Source organism: Sus scrofa, chromosome 18, assembly GCF_054392235.1.
Source record: "Sus scrofa isolate SSC_HxYL_T2T_F1_AM1 chromosome 18, Sscrofa_HxYL_maternal_Yorkshire_Landrace_v2.0, whole genome shotgun sequence".
NCBI classification, from domain to species: Eukaryota; Metazoa; Chordata; class Mammalia; order Artiodactyla; family Suidae; genus Sus; species Sus scrofa.
Genome location: NC_139400.1, coordinates 59,790,644 through 59,809,393, shown reverse-complemented (window position 1 = coordinate 59,809,393; position 18,750 = coordinate 59,790,644). Strand labels below are relative to the sequence as shown.

At 59.7% G+C, this 18,750-nt stretch overlaps 1 protein-coding gene across 1 annotated transcript in view; it reads right to left on the bottom strand.

Annotated features, from left to right (window-relative positions):
- Window positions 1-1,145: 1,145 nt before the first annotated feature.
- NUDCD3 (NudC domain containing 3) overlaps window positions 1,146-18,750 on the bottom strand; it is a 71,179-nt gene continuing 53,574 nt past the window's right edge. Inside the window, exons 4-6 of the mRNA XM_003134880.7 lie at window positions 15,535-15,678; window positions 6,186-6,374; window positions 1,146-2,787 (exon numbers count right to left, since the gene is read on the bottom strand). Coding sequence (XP_003134928.3) covers window positions 2,677-2,787; window positions 6,186-6,374; window positions 15,535-15,678 — 444 coding nt within the window. The 3' untranslated portion in view covers window positions 1,146-2,676. The remainder of the gene's footprint in view (window positions 2,788-6,185; window positions 6,375-15,534; window positions 15,679-18,750) is intronic.

Here is an 18,750-nt window from a genome sequence, read left to right as displayed (position 1 = left end):
GAGGGCCCTCCCTTCCCTTGGCAGGCCGGCCGGGACACCCACCCTTCAGCTGTAATGGAAAAAGCCAAGGAGGTAAGAGAAAGAAGACGAACCCGCACTCTGGCGGCCTGGCGGGGAGGGGGCGAGTCTGCAGGGACAGCGCATGGCTCTCCCTCACCCCTCAGGTTGTGACAGGGACCCAAAGGAGAGGCCCAGCTTCCTAACCACGTCCACGTGGGCACCAGGGAGCTGCGAGCCAGTGTGCCAGCCTGGGGTCCAGGAAACGCACACCTAGTGGGGGCCGGGCCCCGACAACCTGACTCCAGGCCCCAGGGGCCGAGCCCAGGCGTGCGTCGCTGGGGCAGGTGCGGCTCCGGGGCCCTCACTCCACCCTTTATTCATGGAAAGAAGCCGTCAGCCTGGGCTGAGCTTGCGGCCAGACAGCCACCCGGAAGCAGACCGGGGGTGGGTTTGGGTCTGTCCCCCAGGTTGTGTTGTGGGTGGTCAGGTCTTCGAAAGGCAGCTGCCCCTCCTGGACACACCTGCCCACAAAACCTTCCTGGCTGTTCTCCCTCTTGCCAAGCTTTGGAGGCAAACTGTTGAAAGACGGCGCCTCGCCTTCCTGGCAGGTTATTGGAGAATGCTTAAGAATTCCACTGTTCAGGCGTTTGCACATTCTTCATTCATTCAAGAATGCTCATCAGGAAATACCCACCGGGTCCGGCCCCCTGAGCACAGCTCCGGGAATGGGGTGGGGGTGGGGGGCGGAAGGCCTGCGACGGGACTGAGGAAGGGGACCCGTCAGCCACCTGTTATGCCTGGAAGGGACGCAGGCAGACTCACGGGCCCAGTGTCCAGGGACCAGTGCAGGGGAAGAGGGCACCAGGACCCCCTGGGTGAAGCCTTCTGAATCCCGCTCGGAAACGGATGTAAGCTCTATATAGCTACAATCGTTTTTCTTGAGCAGAAGCTTATCGGATTTCTGAAAGACACGTGAAGTCTTGGCTAGCACGCAGGCTGAATGAGAAACAGCTTTGGGAAATATTTAGGAATTCCCCATTTTGGCATTTGCTGTGTACATGGGCCAGGGACCTCTTGGCTAGAACGTGGGCGATGACCACACACAGAAAACTGTCTCGGCAGCAAATGTCACACAGACACGGATGTGCTCACATACGGATTTATTGCAAACCACCACTGGAGACGGGGCGACTCTGCAGGCGGCACCCCGCTTTCCTTGGACCTCTGCGGATGGAGCTCAGTGGCCAATCTGCTGCTGCCGTGTCTGAAGAGAGAAAACAGGCAGGGAGCACAGGCTCCAGGGCCCAGACCGGCAGCAAGGAGCAGAGGTCGCCCACCAGACGGCGGGCGAGGGCACCTGGCAGTCTCAGCACGTGGGACCAGAGCCCCAGCCCCAGGCCGCCGCTACAGTCAGTAGGGTGGGGAGAAACACAACCGCGAAGACAAGAAGGGGCAAAGGAAGACAACTGAGCACGGAGCCCGCAGCCCCCAGTCTCCCAAAGAGCCGAGGTGCAGGCACCCCCACCCCACCCCGCCCCACCACAGCAGAAGACGGCAGAGGGGAGGAGGCAGGTGGAGAGCGGCCCTCACACCGATGCGGGCCAGGGAGGCCTCTCATTACATGGGGCAGGCATGCAAACCCTGAGGGCGCTGGGAAGGTCAGCGGCCCGCCCACCAGCCTGGGCGTGACCGCAAAGCAGGGCTCTGTGCCCCCTTGGTGGAGCGCCCACCAGCCACCTGGTGTCCACATCTCCCGGGACGGCATCAGGACAAGCAACTGCTTCCTGGGGCCCAGGGCTGCGTCTGCCAGAAACCTGCCCCTACAGACGTCGACGAGCAGCTCTCAGCTACAGAGTTGAAGGCCCCCCAAACAGAGCTCCTCCTCCCCCAGTGCAGTGAACACAGCTCACGGGGTGCAGAAACCTGCAAGGTGACCGCCCCAAAGGGCAGCCCCAAGGTCCTGGTACAGAGCACTGGCTCTGGGTCCTGGGAGAGCAGTGGGAGCAGAGCCGCGAGCTCTGTGCGGCACAGCACGGCCTCAGCCGAGAAGGGACAGGGCTGCAGCACGGCCGACACGCCAGGGGGTCTCCTGAGGGTGCCTGGCCCAGGTCGCTCTGACAAGAACCAGACCCCTGGAGAGGAAAGTGCTAGAGCGGGTGGGAGAGGGCAGTGGGCCAGAAGACAGGGGCTGGCCCTGCACCTGCAGCCACGAGAGACTGCCTCTGGCATCCCGAACCCGTAACCAGGACCCCAGGCTCGGCGGCTCCTGGACCGGGGGAGGCAGGCAGGTGATGTGTACAAGCAGACGGGCAGGACGGCACACGAACACACCCAGCAAGAGGACAAGGCTGAGGTTTCCCCAAACTGCCAGGAGCACGGCCCACAGTCTGCAGGCCCCGCCCCAAGCGCCAGAGCAGCAAAAGCAAAGATCACAGACAGCAGCAAGCAGAGGGCGGGGCGCCTGCTCTCGGCCCGCCGCCGGGCACCAGCCGCGCGGCCCCCGCCCACCCTGCTCTGGAACAGTCTGGAGGCGCAGGGCCAGCGTGGAGGCCGGGTTCGCCCTTGAAAGCAAGGATGGCAAGGGTGAACCAGACAGGGAGTCCCTGGCAGGAGGGAGCCGAGGGACACCGCCAAGGCCCCGCCTCCCCGCCGCGAGGGCCGCCTCTCCTTCGGTCATTAAAACTGCACGGCCCCCGGGGAGATGTTGAACATGGCCGGGTCGAAGCGCTGGCCTCGGAAGGGAGAGCCTTCAGCGTCCCACCCCTTCTTCAGCATCTCATGGACTTTCTACGAACAGAAAATAGAGAGATTAACTGTAGTCACCCGGCCCACGCGGCCCGGAGCGGAGCGGGCCTCTGCCCTGCCGCCTCCGGAAGAGGCCCCGCCTGGACTGAGAGCAGACCCCTCCTCAAGACTGTGCCCCCACTCCGCCCCCCAGGCCGACTCTGCCCCCGTCTTGCCCCCCAGTGAAGCACCGCCGTCTCTCTGGCTCAGAGGCTGCCCTTCTCATGAGCAATGTGTCTGAACGCCTCGAGGGGGACAGCCCACAGCGCTGCTGACCAGGTGCAAAGAGGGGGCCTCTGCTCCCCTCCCCCGGGGAGAAGGCTGGTGGCACCAAGGCCCGAGCCCTCAGCTACTCTGGGGATGACCCAGGCTGTGACTCGGAGGGAGACACCTACAAGTCCGGCTGAGGACCCCACAGCCCCCGACTCCTGTGGACCCCGGGGACGGGGCGGGGGGGGTCACAGCGGCTCCATCATGCATCCCAGTATGTGGCCAGTCTGGACCTTCAGCCTTCAAGGGGCGGCAACGGACCAAGCGGCGCCTCGGCCAGGGCACTGCAGGAGGCTGTGCCCGCGAGGAGGCATCTCCCTGTGCTGCAGGCGTTCCTCCCCTGGGTCCCCGAGGCTGCCCGCCGTGCCCTCCCTGCCAACACAGTGGGCTGGGAGCCACCTTCTGTTCCTTCTGACAGGGAGAAACGAAAACACGCACTGCCTGGGGGCCAGAAGGGCCTGCCCACCCCCGGCCTCTAGGCCGACAGAGCTGAGGGGACATCCTTGGTACTGGACGAGGCTGCGGGACTCCTGACAGGCGCCTCCTTTTCCCTGTTACTGAGCCTAAGTAAGTGCACGGCAGCAAACGTGTCAGAGACCCGCAGCGCGGAGCAGGGATTAACGGATGTCACTCCCAACCCAGCAGACAGCACATGACAGGGACCTTGGACAGAGCACTCGGAGGGCTGGGCACTGCAGCCTCCACGGAGGAGGTGACCAGAGAGCCCAGGGCCCCACCGCCGTCCCGCCTCCCGTCCCCAGCAGAGTCACAAGGTGACACCTTGTCGCCCGGCAACAAGCTTCCTGGCCGCCCCGCCGAGCCAGGCCTCCTCCTGCATCCCCTCCTCGAGCTCCCGCCCTCCGCCCCCTCTGAAGGCCCCCTTCTCGGTCTCTCACTCACCCTGCGCTGAGCCCCGACCCATGACGACGTCCCCATGCACCAGCCTTGTCACAGGCGGCCGACAGGCCCACACTCCAGCTCCACGGGGAGCCCTGGGCCCCTCACCGCCACCACCTCCTTTCTCAAACGGCTCCTCCCTCCTCACAGCCCTCATCTGAAGCCACCAGCTGGTCCTGCTGACTCTCCAGCCCCAAGTCCCTTCCTCTCCTGGGGGTGCTTTCCTCCGGGGCCCACGGAGACCACCGACTCAACTGTGCATGGCTGCAAGGCCTTTAGCACTGGAAAGTCCAGCTGCCACACCACCAGGCCACGCCAGCTCCACCAGGTCCTCAAGCCTCCACGCTTCTCTCAGCACCTGCTCCCCAGGCTGGGCTTCCCTCAAGGCTCCAGGTGCTGAGGAAGGTGCACGTGGGACCCTGGGAGGCCAGGCCCCATCTGCAGATACTCCTCCCCGAATCCCTGCTAAGCCCGGTGAGTCCCAGGCAGCAGGGCTGGCACAGGGCCGTGCCCTCAGACCCCCGCCCACCTCCCTCACCAGGGCCCTGAGACATCAGCCCTTGACTGTCTCCAGTGAGGGGCGGGGAGCTGGGGGCCCTGGCTGTCCAGGAGCAGGCCAGCTGGGCGAAGGGTCATCCCTGGGTCCTGCCACCAGCCATGGGCTCTATGTGTCCGCCGAAGGTCTTCGCAGGGCACTGCACTCTGCCAGGCACTCTCACTGGCTCACGGTCGGCACACTGCCTGGGATGGGAAACGGCAAGTCCTTCCAGAATCTCTCTGGACTCAAACCGCAGAGGTCTTTCCACTAGACTGCAGCGTCCTCATGGCTCTTCTTCAGCTCCTTCTTGATCGGTCAGCCCCATTCCCGAGCTGCTTCCTACTTGGGCCTCACGGCCGGTGCTGCCCACGTTGGGGCAGAGACACCCCCCCTCCAGTGGCTGCACGAGCCCCGCTCCCGTCGGGCCAGTGTTCAGATGCTCCTTCATCCGGTGGCCAGAGGCAAACACAGTGAGACTGGATCAAAGCTGCCACTTCAATGTGCACACAGGGGAGCTGCACTTCAAGTCCTGGACCCTGCGAGCTCAGCAATTACACCAGACATCACTTTCCAAAGACGAGACCACTAACGTGCCTGTGACCCAAAGGTCACCCGGAGCCCCAGCCTCCGGCCCCATACGCCCCGGTGGGTCAGGGAGCCACACCGAGAAAAGATGCAGAGACTCAGGGAGAGAAGACAGACAGGCCTGAACCAGCGCAGGGGTCAAACGCCAGCCCTGCTGTCAGATCAGCTCTGGGACCTTGAACATGCGCTGTGACCCTTAACCCTCGACCCTCCACTCGGGCTGCCATGGAGACTGTGTCCCAGGCAACCCCACCAAACCTGCGAGCAGTGAGCGCCCAGCGCACCCTCCACGGCCCCGCGGCCCCCGCAGGAGCAAGGTGGGCCGTGTGTGTCCAGGTCTGAATGAAAGGAGGACGGAGACAGACCCACAGGCACGTGGGCAGGAGCCTTGGCAGCCACAGGCCTGAAACACTCACCGCGCGGCCCCCAGGGGACAAACAGGACACCCAAGAACCCGAACGGCATTCAGCGGTCCTGGGGGGAGCGCTGTGTTTGACACATGAGCAGCCAAACCCTGGAGAGGGGCCGTGGTGCCCAGCAAGCCCCACGCCCGCCCTCCCCGGACGGGACACGTGCTTCACCTTGGCCTGTTCCCACCGCGCCGGACTTTCGGCTCCCGGTGCTGTTCACGTGGGACACTGGGAGCTAAAAATAACCTGAGACACACAACCCTCTCTCCTCCAAACAGCCACTCGTGGGATTACTGAGACAGAAGGCAGCCTGCCACCTGATCCTGTTCTCTGCACTCACCTCCTCGGCCCCCGCGCCCGCCAGCCACACGCACGCTCAGGCCTCTGACGTCCAAGCGACTCGGAGGGACCTCCTTCCCATGGCCCCTTTGTGCTCGACCGCACACTGGCCCTGAGCACGCCTGGGCCTGGCCGTCCTCCCTCTGCTGAGGGTCTTGGAGGGGCTCGGAGGGATCTGCCTGGACGGCCCCAGCACTGAGCTAGGAACGAGAGGGCCCCGATCCCGCGGCCAGGCCCCTTGCAGCTCTGCCACCCGGGCTCCCTGTCCAGCGGTGGAACCAGAGCCCCGGCCTAGGGGGAGACCAGGCCAGAGCTGCCCACGTGAGGGCCCAGGACGACCTGCGAAGGGTGGGCGCCCGTACCAGCTCGTGGCTCTGCGGCTTGCCCTGCAGCTTCTGGTGGTAGTCGAAGGTGAGCCTGTCCAGGACGGCGTGCTCCTCCTCGTCCACCGTGGCCATGGAGCGCTCCTTGTTGATCTTGTCGATGTCGATGCGCTCCTCGCCCTCCAGGATGGCGCTCCACCAGTACTCGCCCACCTTGTTCAGGCTCACCTGGCACACGGGGGCAGACACAGTCAGGGCCGGGGAGGCGGCGCTGGGGACCCAGAGGGGAAGTCGGGGCACTGGCAGGGGACTGGCGCTCCACATCTACGACTGGCTGGTGCCTGTGGTCCTTGCCCCCAGGTCCTCTCGGAAGACAGGGACCCCATATGCATCAGAACCCCAGCCCACTCTGACCAAGAACACTTGACATTTCCAAGTGCTCTGAGCCGCGCCCCCCACCCCACCCCCCAGACCTGGTCCCCGTCACAGCCTCCCTGAGCGGCCATGAGAAGCCTGAGCCCAAACAGGAGCTGCTTTCAATGTCCATCTGCCAGGACCCTGCCAGCCTGTCCCCCTTCCCTCCCTCTTGATGACTTTTCTGCTTCCAGATGCAGCACCCGGGCTCCAGCCTGCTGTGGGGGGACCTAGAACCCAGGGGACCAAGCACTCAGCCCGATGATGACCCCCCCTCCCCCAAGCAGAGGTCTGGGTGCCTCTGCCCCACTCTCCTCCCCATCAGGGGAAGAACCACCACGGCCTCACAGGGCAGCCCAAGGAGGGGAGGGAGGAGCTGGGGGTGGGGTGGGCACAAGAACTCCGAGGTGGGAACTGCAGAATAGCAGGGCTTTGTCGGAAGGTGATGCCAAGGACACCCATCCCAGGGGCTGGACCACACAGGGGGGGCCCAGGCCACGCCCCTCCCAGGGTCAGTGGCTGGGCTCATCGGGAAACTCCCAACTGAACTCCCAGCTGATGGTGGGCCGCCCTGCCCACCCTCCCTCGTGCTGTCCCTCAGATGGGATGAAGGTCCCAGGCACATGCAGGGGGCAGAGAGGTGACACGGAGATGACGAGCTGGCAGCCAGAGCAGCTCTTGCTCAGAGGAACACCATGAGAGGAGGGCTACCAGCCATGGGCAACCGTGACAAAGTGCCCCCGGAGCTGGGCCACACGCCAGTGACATCAGTCAAGACACTGTGTGCCCACAGGTCATTAGAAGTCAGCCCCATCGCTCACGGGCTAGGGAAGCCCTGCTGCCTGAGTGCACCCAGGGCCCCTGCAGAGCCCAGGTCCAGCAGGGTCACGGCAGAGCTCTGTCCCAGGCTCTGAGAGCCACTGGGGCGTGGGCACTGCTGCGGGAGACAAGTCTCCAGAGAACTGCGAGCACAGCATGAATACCAGCATCTCGGCACATCAGCCAAGGTGAGCCTCCCCGAGTCGGATCGTCCTGGGTAGACACGGCAGGGCTCAGAGGGCAGGCTCTGAGTGCCTCTGTCGCCCGGTCAGATGAATGACCTCTCCTGCCAACACCAGTGTATACACTCAGGGTGAGGGTTCTGTTTCCAGATCTCTGCCCAGCCAGCTTCCTCTAGTTTGCGCACGCAGACCTGACGGGGCCCTCAGAGACCCCAAGGCCAGACCTCGGCATGTCCTTACTGAGCTGCAGCTCTCTGTGCCGACGCAATGAAAACCTTCCAAGGGGGAAATGCATTCGGCTCGTACTAGTGCAGGAAAGACTTGTGAGGTACAGTCAGCTCTGCGTATCCACAGGTTCCGTATCCACTGATGCAACCAACTTCAGATCAAAAATATTTGGGGAGTTCCCACTGTGGCTCAGTGGAAGTGAACCCCACTAGTGTCCATGAGGAAGCAGGTTTGATCCCTGGCCTCGCTCAGTGGGATCTGGCATTGCTGGGGCATAAGCCAGCAGCTGTAGTTCTGACTGACCCCTATCCTGGGAAACCCAGACAGTTCCAAAAAGCAAGACTCAAATTTGCGGAGCTTTTGCAGCTGTTCACATAACGCTGACATTGTCTCGGGTGTTGTAAGTGAGCTAGAGATGGCGGAGAGTGAGCTCTACGCAGATACCGTACTGTTTACGTAAGGACCAGAGTATTCTCGGATGTTGGTATCTGCGGCCAGGGCCATCCTGGAACCATGTCCCCTGAGGATACCGAGAGACGACTGTATTGGCAGAATTATTTAGCCTTATTTTACTTGTATCCCTGTTGGTCGGTTATCAGTGCTAAGACATCCCTCCCACATACTATTACTACTGACAAGTCTTGTAAAACACACACTACAGGAGTTCCCATCATGGCTCAGCGGAAACAAAATCTGACTAGCATCCATGAGGACACAGGTTCAATCCCTGGCCTCGCTCAGTGGGTTAAGGATCCAGCACTGCTGTGAGCTGTGGTGCAGTGCAGGTCGCAGACGAGGCTCAAATCCTGAGTTGCTGTGGCTGTGGCATAAGCCAGCAGCTACAGCTGTGATTCAACCCCTAGCCTGGGAATCTCCATATGCTGCAGGTGTGGCCCTAAAAAGCAAAAAGGAAAAAAAAAAAAAAAAAAAAAAACCCACATACTATCACCTCTACCTCGAAGTCAGTGCCTCACCTGGATCACCCAGCACTATGGGTACAGCAGAGCCATACTCAAGCCAAGAGCCCCCGGACAGCGCTGCAGGGACCAGCCCAAAGCCGCCCAGGGGCTCTGCTGCTGGTCCCTCTCACATGAGCCAAGAGGGTGTCGGGCCAGGTCCACACGCACATGCAAGCCCAACACAGGCCACAAGACACTGACCCTAAAAACAAGCAGTTTGATGGGCCTCACTGCCCAGCCCGCCTGTGTCCATAGCAGACGTCCACACGGCAGGCTGAGGCACCTGTGGATGCGTTCCCCGGCTCAGCAGTCACGCACGGGCCGCACGCTGGCCTCTGTGTGAACACATGGTCTCTTTCCCCTTCGCAGATACCCAGCAGTGCTGGGTCCTGCGGTAAGTGCATGTTTAACTTTAAAAAAACTGTCAAATTGGTTTCCAAACCAGCACCGTTTTGCCTTCCTGTCTGCAGTGCACAGGAGCTCCAGCAGCCCAATACTGTCGCCAGCACCTGCTACTTGCTGTCCATTCTTGCCAGTTGCCACCTGAGTAAATGTGAAGTGATATGTCACTGTGGCTTTACGTGGTATTTCCTTAATGACTAATGACAGTGCGCGTCTTTTCATGGGCTTATCTGCCATTTCATGTCTTAAACATTTTATTTGAAATAGTTTCAAACTTACAAGTTGCTAGAACTATTTCAGGACAAAGAATACCCGTAGACTCTTCTCAGCTTTGCCCACTGTCAACAGGACGCTAAACCCCCTTTCTTGATCACGTGTGCGTGTCTGCGTACATGCTCTCACTCGGTCTAAGTTTATGTATAATACATGGTAAATTACATGGTATTTTTCCAGAATCATCTTGGCCTTTTACCCCTAATACTTCAATGAGTGTCTCCTTCACAAAGAAATGAAAATTCCTTCCCAATAACTTCAGCTCACCCTCCCTCCAGTGCATGGTCCTGACCACATCTCAGTGGTCCTGTCCCCTTTCATCTGGAACATTCCAACACGTTTGTTTTCTGTTGCTAAAGACCGTTCTTTCTCCCCCATGCCCCTTTTATGGCTGCGCCTGCGGCATGTGGAGGTTCCCAAGCCAGCAATCGAACCCATGCCACAGCAGTGATAACACCAGACCCTTAACCTCTAGGGCACCGGGAAGCTCCCCAACACCATCCTTCACTTCAGGCTTGTTTAACAAATTAATGAGACTCAGGGATGTGCCCCCAGCAGCACACTGCACAGGTGATGCTGCCCCCTCCCAGGATGTCCCACCTGCAGGCACAGATGTCTCATGGCCACATCCACCGGGGGTTCCTCCCTGACCCTGTCTCCCCCACAAGGGCAGGGACACTATGCCTCTGGCCCCGACAGGCGCTGTGCAGTGGCCTGCAGGGGCTTGTCCTCTGTGACAGGAGCATTTACCCCTCTGTCGTCAGCACCGGCTCCTGGATGCCTAGCACGCCAGTAGCTCCCACTCAGGCCCGTCCCTAATGATGCAGCTACAGCGCTCAGGGGTCCGCCTGGCTGGTCTGGGGTCACTGTTATGACCCGGTAACACACTCTCCTTCCTTGGCCTTCCTCCGGGTTCCTATTACCAACCTGGCCCCAGACCCAGGAGCAGTTTCTCAGGGGGACCTCCAGCGAGCTGGCTGGACAGCTCTCCCACAACCTCCTCACAGAAACTTCGAACTGCACGAGAATCAGCTGCCCCAGTGGCCAACGTGTGCTGGTGACTCACCCACACGCCCTCCTTCCCTGGCCTTCGTCACAGAAGCTGGTTTCTATTCAGGGAGGTGGCGTGCCCGGCGAGGAAAACGGCTCCTCGCAGCTGCCCGTACGTGGGATCAAGTTTGGGCCAAGGAGATGCACGGGAGGCTGTGGGACGGGGCTTCCAAGCGGCGCCGTGAAGCAGGACAGAGGTTGGGGAGAAACAGCAGGGGCCCGCTCGGCTCCAGGCCCTTCTGCGGGGAGCCTGCGGCCCCGGCCAGCCCGCTGGCCTCGCGGGGCTTTGCCGGCCGCAGCGGTGTGGGGGCGCATTGCCTGGTTTTCAATGTCATCAACTCGGGCTTTTTTTGAAGCTGAAGCATCAAAGCACTGCAGCAGCCGCGGTGCAGGTGGGGCTTGAGCCAGAGGCCAACCCCGCGGCTCCCGGCGGCAGCGCCCCCTCCTCCTGGAGGACGGAGGGGGAGTGTGGTCTTCTGGTTCTGCCCAGCGCATGCCTCTGTCTCCGGGCAGCTTCTCCGGAATGCTGCCGGAACGTGCTGCCTCAGGCCACCTGCTTCTCAACACCAGCCTCAGCTCTTCCTGGCCGGGACCCGGGGGCTGGCGAGGATGCTCGAGAAACACGTCAGGTCCTGGGACACCTGTGCACTGAAGGCCAAGAGCTCGCAGTTCCTTCCAGGGACCAAGTCCCAGGCTTTGGGTTCTTGCCCAAATGTTAAAGGAACTTATCTGTATTTCAAGCTGAACGATAACCCCCCAGGGCCAGCAAGAGCGCTGGCGGCCACCAATGACAAAACGGAGATGATGAACCACTTCAGAGAGAAACACACATCCTCGCGAGAAAACGGAGAGGGACAGCTGGGAGGCAGGCAGCTCCAGTCAGCAAAGATAAGGTAAAAGGAACAAGGCCAGCGCCAGGGCACGCGGGCATCCGGTGACCCCACAGAAGCAGTGTTCTTCCGGGAAGAGCGCACAGCAACGCCGAGGACTATGGTCAGTCTGTAAGTCCGCTCTAAACAAGCGCTCTAAGGACCGGGGCGCGGCCTGATGGAAACAACCACAGGTTCAAGCACCAGACTCACACACCAGCGTGCGCTCTAAGACGAGCAGATGAAGGCCTGCGAACACTCTGCAGCGCTGCCCCGACTGCAAATGGCTCGAGTGGGGACTGTGTCCCGTGGGGACTGGCTTCGCCCCACCCGTGGCCACGAGCACCGAGACCACGGAGCGTGGCAGGCCTGCCGTCACCACGGCAGGGAGAGCCACCTGGGAGGAGAATCCAGGACAGCGAGCCGATGCGACCGTGGGACAGAACGAGGCATCGGGGGAGGCCCTGATTTCACGTCTCCGTAACCAAGAAAGGAGCTCGCCTGAGAATCAAGAAGCTCGTTTAACATTCCTGCGTGTGGGAGGGAGGAGGCAAGAACTGTCATCCGGTTTTAGCTGCCACCCCTGCCTGCTCGACAAGCCTGCCGGGCCTGTCGGATGTGGATCCGTGGCTCAGGCAAGGAGGGTGGAGTGGCTGGGCATCCAGTGCATCAGGACTCAGAACAAGGACTCTGGCAAGGTGACAGGCACCCCTGGGATCACCCCTCTTGGCCCACATGGCCCCTCAGAGCTGCACCCGAGGCCTGTGCCAGGGGCCTGAGGCAGTCCCCTCAAAGCGCCACACTGAAGGCTTCAAACAGGACGTTCATTCTCCGTCGGAGCCAGGCAGGCCCGCAGCCCAGTGTCCGGGCTGTCCTCCCTGCAGAGCTCCCAGGGCCAGCTGTGCCACGTCGCCCCGCCGCGGCCCTGCTTCACGTCACTCTTCCTGCGTCTATGTCTCCCTTCTGCCTCTCTCTCGTCACTTGTCCCTGGATGTAGGCCCACCTGGGGACGAGCTCGTCACTGCAAGATCCTTAACGTTATACACCACACCTGCAAAGACCCTTCCTCCAAGTGAGGCCCCCATGCAGGTTCTGGGGTGTGGCGAGGACAGGCGGGGCCCTTTTCGGCCCACTTGACCCTCGGCAGGTGGGCCCTTGACTATTTTCTTTCATTGCTCTGGTGCCCGGCACAGGGCCTGGCACTTCATGAAAGCAACCAACAGACATCTGGGGATCAATCCACCAAGGCGCCCAGCCTCCCTCTAAGATGGAGGTATGGGGAGTTCCCATCGGGCTCAGCGGAAGCGAATCTGACTAGTATCCATGAGGACACAGGTTCGATCCCTGGCCTTGCTCAGTGGATTAAGGATCTGGCATTGCCATGAGCTGTGATGTAGGTTGAAGATGCGGCTCAGATCCCATGTGTCTGTGGCTGTGGCCAGCAGCTACAGCTCCGGTTTGACCCCTAGCCTGGGAACCTCCATATGCCGAGGGTGCGGACCTAAAAAGACAGGGGGGAAAAAAAGGCGGAGGTCCAGAGGTCCAGCGAGGCTGAAGGCAGCAAGGGAGCAGGGCTGAGGCTGAGGCAGGCTCAGCAACCACGCTCTGCACCTCCAGAGGCTCGAGGGAGCAGCACTTGTTCTTGGCAGCAAATGCAGCAGGGTCTTCACCCCTCAAAGCAACGTGCTCGCTCTGGCATCGTCTCAGATACACAGCCCTCAACATCACCAATAAATAAATAATTACACCAAGAACATGCCAAACCTTCAGCTCCATAAGCAGTAATGCCTCTGTGACACACGGGCATTCGCTGTCCTAGAAGCCCGTGGCAGGAGAAGAAGCTGCACGCCAGGTATGCCGGGGCGGTGCTGACGGGCAAGCTCCTGAAGGGGGCGTGCTGCTCTGAACAAGTCCTCCTCTTTTCCCGCAAGAGGTGAAGCCGCACCACAAACATGACACCTGTCACGGGTGATGCGAGCCACTCCAAGGAGCCTTGGGAAAGAACCTCCGTAGCACCTGTAATTCTGAGAGGTTTCTTCGTGGGCCCCACAGGGTTAAGCAGGGGCAGAACGCCCACAAGCCACGCCCCCAGCAGTGACAGGTGTACCTCGGCCCACAGCTGGTTCTTCTTTATGACGCCTCGAGCAGGAAGTATTTGGCAAAAGCAAATCAGGAAACGAAAGGCAGCCAGGGCACAAGCCTCCTCCTGGACCAGAGGAGGACCTAGGGTGACCACAGGGCCAGGGTGCCTGACTGGCTGGCCGGGCCTCTCAGCAAGGTCGGCAGGGCAGGCGCTGAGCCCGTCTCCCTGCTCACCTGCCTGGGGCTGTCACTCACGAACGACACCATGCCAGCTGCCAGCTCTCCTCCTCCTCCCCTCTCCCTGCCCTCTGCAGGGCACCTTTCAGCTGAGAGAGAGAGAGGATGGGGGACAGGAGGCCTCTGGGTTTGGGTCTGGCTCCACTCTAAGCAAGCTATTCACCCTCTCTGAGCGCCGGCATCCCGATTTATAAAACGAGCTTGCACGCCCAGGCACCGCACAGAGCGGGGCCCAAGGGCACTCCATCCACGGAGGCCACAGCCCTACCACGTTCACACGCAAGGGCACACAACACATGTCAAAGGCGGCACAGCTCTGAGACAACCAGGAGGGAGTTGGCGGCCCCTGCGGCAACAGAACCGCTAAGAGGTGAGCAACCTGGTAGCAACCCCAGTTCTACAGAAGTAACGTGAGGAAGAGGCTGCCTCGGTTCCCTGCTTCACCCAACGGGCGTGGGGGCTGTGAGCTGTGCTGGGAACCTTGAGTGTGGTGACTTTCCATGGAAAGGTCAGTCCTTCCATCCCAGGCAGGGACTCAGGTTTACGGGGCTGCAGATAACAGAAGAGGGGGCACAGCCGAGCCGCCCATGGGGACGAGCAGTACGTGGTACTGTACTGGTCAGTCCGTCGACCCCACACAGGCTCTGTGAGGCCCGGCGTCCGTGGACAACAGAGCACCGAGAGTCGGGGTCCATGCTCCCTGAGAGCACCGAGCTAGCACAGCCACACCTGCAAGGGTGGGCTACCAGCCACTGGCTCTCACTGGCCACCTGTGTGACCTCAGGGGGCGAGGGGATAATGCCACCCTGGCTTTCCACCTCCGACGACCTTGGGAAGCGCCACTGGGCTGTGGCCAAGAAGGCGAAGTAGAAAACTTGGAAGGGCGGGGAGGTGGGACAGAGCCAGGTCACACCAAAAATCGGGCAGATGTGACTGGGCTCTGCCCCCAGGGGTTCCCGTCACGCAGAGAAGCCTGTATGCGCTCGGGGATCCCAGGCCTGCCACGACCTCCAGCCACCCCAGCCCCGAACAGAGCCCCGCGGGCCTTGTTGGTCAGGAGCGAGCAGGCAGGCCTACCGGCGCCTGTGCGCAGAGAGCAGTGGGTCCTGATGAGACCGAAAGGAGCATTTCTTTCTTTCCCGCACGCCTGGCACAGGAGCATCCCTGCATAAAACCCTGCGGCCCTGTGTACAGAGACCCAGCGTTTTTCTTTTCATCCTCAGCCCTTCGCCATGGCCCCGCTGAGCACCCCAGCAGGAGGGAAGAGGAGAGCAAAGAGCCCAAACACATGGCCTCCCTTCGCTGTGCGAGCCTCCCTGGGTGCTGCCCACTGACCAGGCACGAGGCTCTGAGCAGCAACTAGAACACATACCTCTCCACCTGGATCCTGCCCCCGCGGCCAGCGTGGCCCGCTGAGCCCCACTTTGTCAAAGAAGCCTGCATGTCTGGATTGATCAGCTCTGCGGCATTCGGACGGCACCCACGATCTGCCTTTCAGTTGGTGACTGATTCGGCTCTGCCTTAGGTGTAACTGAATCCCTGGGGAGAAGCCTCTGGGACAGAGGGGACGCGGCTGGTGTGTGAGCACAGCCGCACTGGGGATGATGCCCCGCCAGGACCTCCTCTGTGGTCACTGCAGGTGGTTGTGCGAGGGCAGGAGGACAGAAAGGGGTGAGAAACACTGCAGTCAAGTGTCCCCGAGTTCCTTGTTGACACCTACCCCACGTCAAGGAGCCAAGCAATGGCATTCCAAGGGACCAGGGCTGTAGAGGCAGCAGCGACAGTCAGCTGAGGCCCACAAAGGCGCAGGAACACCCAGCAAACGCCCTGCCGGCAGGGCCCGACCCCTCACGGCAGCACAGCCCGCACTCACCAGGACGCACTTCCCGGGCTCGAGGCTCCACAGGGAGCTCTCGGTGTTGATCCTGTGGGTGAACGTGCCTTCCATGAGGACCCGCTCCCCGCTCTCCTCCAGCACGGCCACCCGGATGGAGCTGCTGCTGAGGGCCACGGAGACCTGCAATGGAGCGGGAGAGAATCGGGTCTTGCCGGGAAGGCGGTGCCCTGCCTCTTCCAAAGCGGGAGGGGACGCCCGTTTCCCGGGCACCTGACCACACGCTGCAGGAAAACAAGAGGCAAAACCATCCGCCCCGGGGGCCGCGGGCCTCTGAACGAGGCATGCCAGCCAGTCCGCATCTGAAGCAGCCTCTGCATCCGCATCTCCTTCAAGGAAACTCATGAGACGATGTCTTGAGACGCGTAACAGCGCGTGGGTGCTTCGTGGAAACGGCTGGCCTCTCGAGGAAACCTGCCCCCTGGAGAGGTGAGGCCAGCGGCCCTGGGCGCCCTGGGTGATGCCACGGCCAGCCCGCTGCCCTCGGGAGCCTATCCCCCCACTCCCCAGGCGCTGGCCACGGCCCTGCCCCGCTCTCACGGGAGCTGCCGGCGCAGGGTCACTTCAGGCCTGGACGGACCCTGGGCAGCACGTGCCGAAGCACATGGACCAAGTCAGCGACCGGGAGAGGAAAGAAAACAGAACTCCAGTTTAGGGTTGGTTTTTTTTGTTTTTTTGTTTTTCATTTCTTTTGGATTCTAAATTCTGTGCATTTTATCATGTAAACCTCTTTTTGTAATAGTATTTGCACGATGTATGCACTATGTGAACAGCTGCTGGAGGGGAAAATCTGGGCCTTTCTCAGGGTGGGTAGGGTCAGTCAAGGGGTCAAAGCAGTCTAGAGATGGCCTCCTACATCGCTTACTAAGTGCTTAATAAATGCTTATAAAGCACCTGAAAAGAAACCCTCAATGTCACAGAATTTCCCAACTGGAGGTTACATTTGTCGGTGGAACGTGACACTCCAAGCTCCCTGTTGGAGTTAAATAATCATAAATAACCATAAATAAGCGGGGGGAAGGGGAGTGATGCCCGTGCATGCAGCCACGTGGGCCCAGGGGTGTCCTGTGAGCCACAGCTCCACCCGCGCCCAGCTTCTAGGAGAGCTGACCATCACCCAGCCGGTTCTGCCAAAGCAGACACAACTCACTTCCCTCCAAGCTGTCCAACAGCAGCCCTGCCCACTTCTAGAGAGATCCAGACAATCACTGGCCAAATGAGGCGTCTCTGACCATGAACTCGCAGGGGCAGCAAACACCTGACAGAGGGGGCCAAGGCTCCATCAGTCCCGGCCTCCCAGGAGCAAGCCCCCTGTAACAGAGTCCTCCCGCCGGCTTTACGTAACAGGATGATTTCCAAATCTGAGCAAGCTTCTCACGATGCTTGTCTCTGGCACAAAGGGGACGAGCCAGGAGGGGCTTCCAGGAGCTGTGGTTCAAGATGTCACTCTAGGGACAGACGGTCAACTCCTGACCTCCAGGACCCACAGAGACGACAGGAACAAAGCATAAGGAGAAAACGTCCAGACAACACAAGGGAATAAGGGGGAGGCCGAGACAGAGACGAGCTTACGACAACTCTGTGGGGAGAAAGGACAGGAGCAGGGGACAGACACCACAGAGGGGACGAGCACAGCCACACACAGCTTCGGCCGGCAGTCAGCAGGCGTGGAACACAGAGGCAGAGCAGCTGAGTTGGTCCATGGGGCAGCTGGGCCAGTGGAAGCCCCTCAGAAGGGCCTGGAACCCAGGAGTTCCCGTCGTGGCACAGTGGTTAATGAATCCGACTAGGAACCATGAGGTTGCGGGTTCGGTCCCTGCCCTTGCTCAGTGGGTTAACGATCCGGCGTTGGCGTGAGCCGGGGTGTAGGTTGCAGACGTGGCTCGGATCTCGCGTTGCTGTGGCTCTGGCGTAGGCTGGCAGCTACAGCTCCAATTCGACCCCTAGCCTGGGAACCTCCATATGCCACGGGAGCAGCCCAAAGAAATAGCAAAAAGACAAAAAAAAAAAAAAAAAAAAGAAGGGCCTGGAACCCAGTGTGGCTACAGAGCAACAGGAGGCCCTGCTCCAAAAGAAACTGACCAGCAGTCTGAGGGGCCTGGGTGGACACCCAGCCCAACAGACTGTGCGGCAAGGCCAAGCGGTTGACTTCTGAGCTGTCAGCAGCTGCAGGAGGAGCAGACCTCATACATGCAAAGGAGACTTCATACACTGACCTCATCCCTACTCAAAAGAACAGGGAAAATCTATTTTTAAAATTAAAAAAGACAAACAGGGAACTAAGGATGGCATCCTATGAGAAAAGCCAGCAGCACGAAAGACAGGTTAAAAAAAAAAAAAAAGTAACTATCAAAGAGTTAATTAGGAAAAAAGGGAATTCTAAAATATTTCCCATTTATATCCTCAGATCAGAGAAGATACTGTATTTATAGAACCAGAATAAAATAAAATAAAATGAGATTGAAACAAATAAAAAACACTTAGAAAAAAAATACAGCGACAATAAAGTTTTCAATAGAAAGGCTGCAAGACAAAGCCAAAGAAGTCAAGGTAGAGACCACAAAACACAACCCAGGCCATCAGTTTGGCACCCCGTCAACGGTGACAGCAGCAAGACGACTTTCCAGAACCTAAGAAAAAGATGCCTTCAGACTGAAAAGACCCACTGAGGGCTGAACAGAATGAATGAAAGAGGACTTTAAAAACTCATGATAAAATGTAATACATTCGTGGAGTAATTTTAAAAAAAAACTCATGATATTTCATATCACTGAGTATTTGAAATAAGGTCCTAAAAGTTCCAAACAGGAGAAAAAAAAATTTTTATGCAACAAAGAACCTGACTGGGAGATTTCTAGAGTGAGTAAGAGTGGATGTAAGACCACAACGGGACCACGCCTGCAAGCCTGTTTCGGGGAGAATATTTCTTAAACTTAGAATTCGATGCAAACCCAAACCACGAAGCAAGTGAAAGGCTACAATAATGACATTTTAAGACATTCGAGAACACTGTACTTACTACACATCATTTTGAGAAAGTTGTCTGGGGCCCTACCGCAATACAATGAGGACGAAAACCAACACCGAGGAAGACCTGGGTAAGGAGGGGCAAAAGGCACCCACTTCCCCTTATGAGCTGAGTAAGTCCTGGGATCTAATGTACAGCAAGGTGACTGCAGTGAACCACAAAAGCGT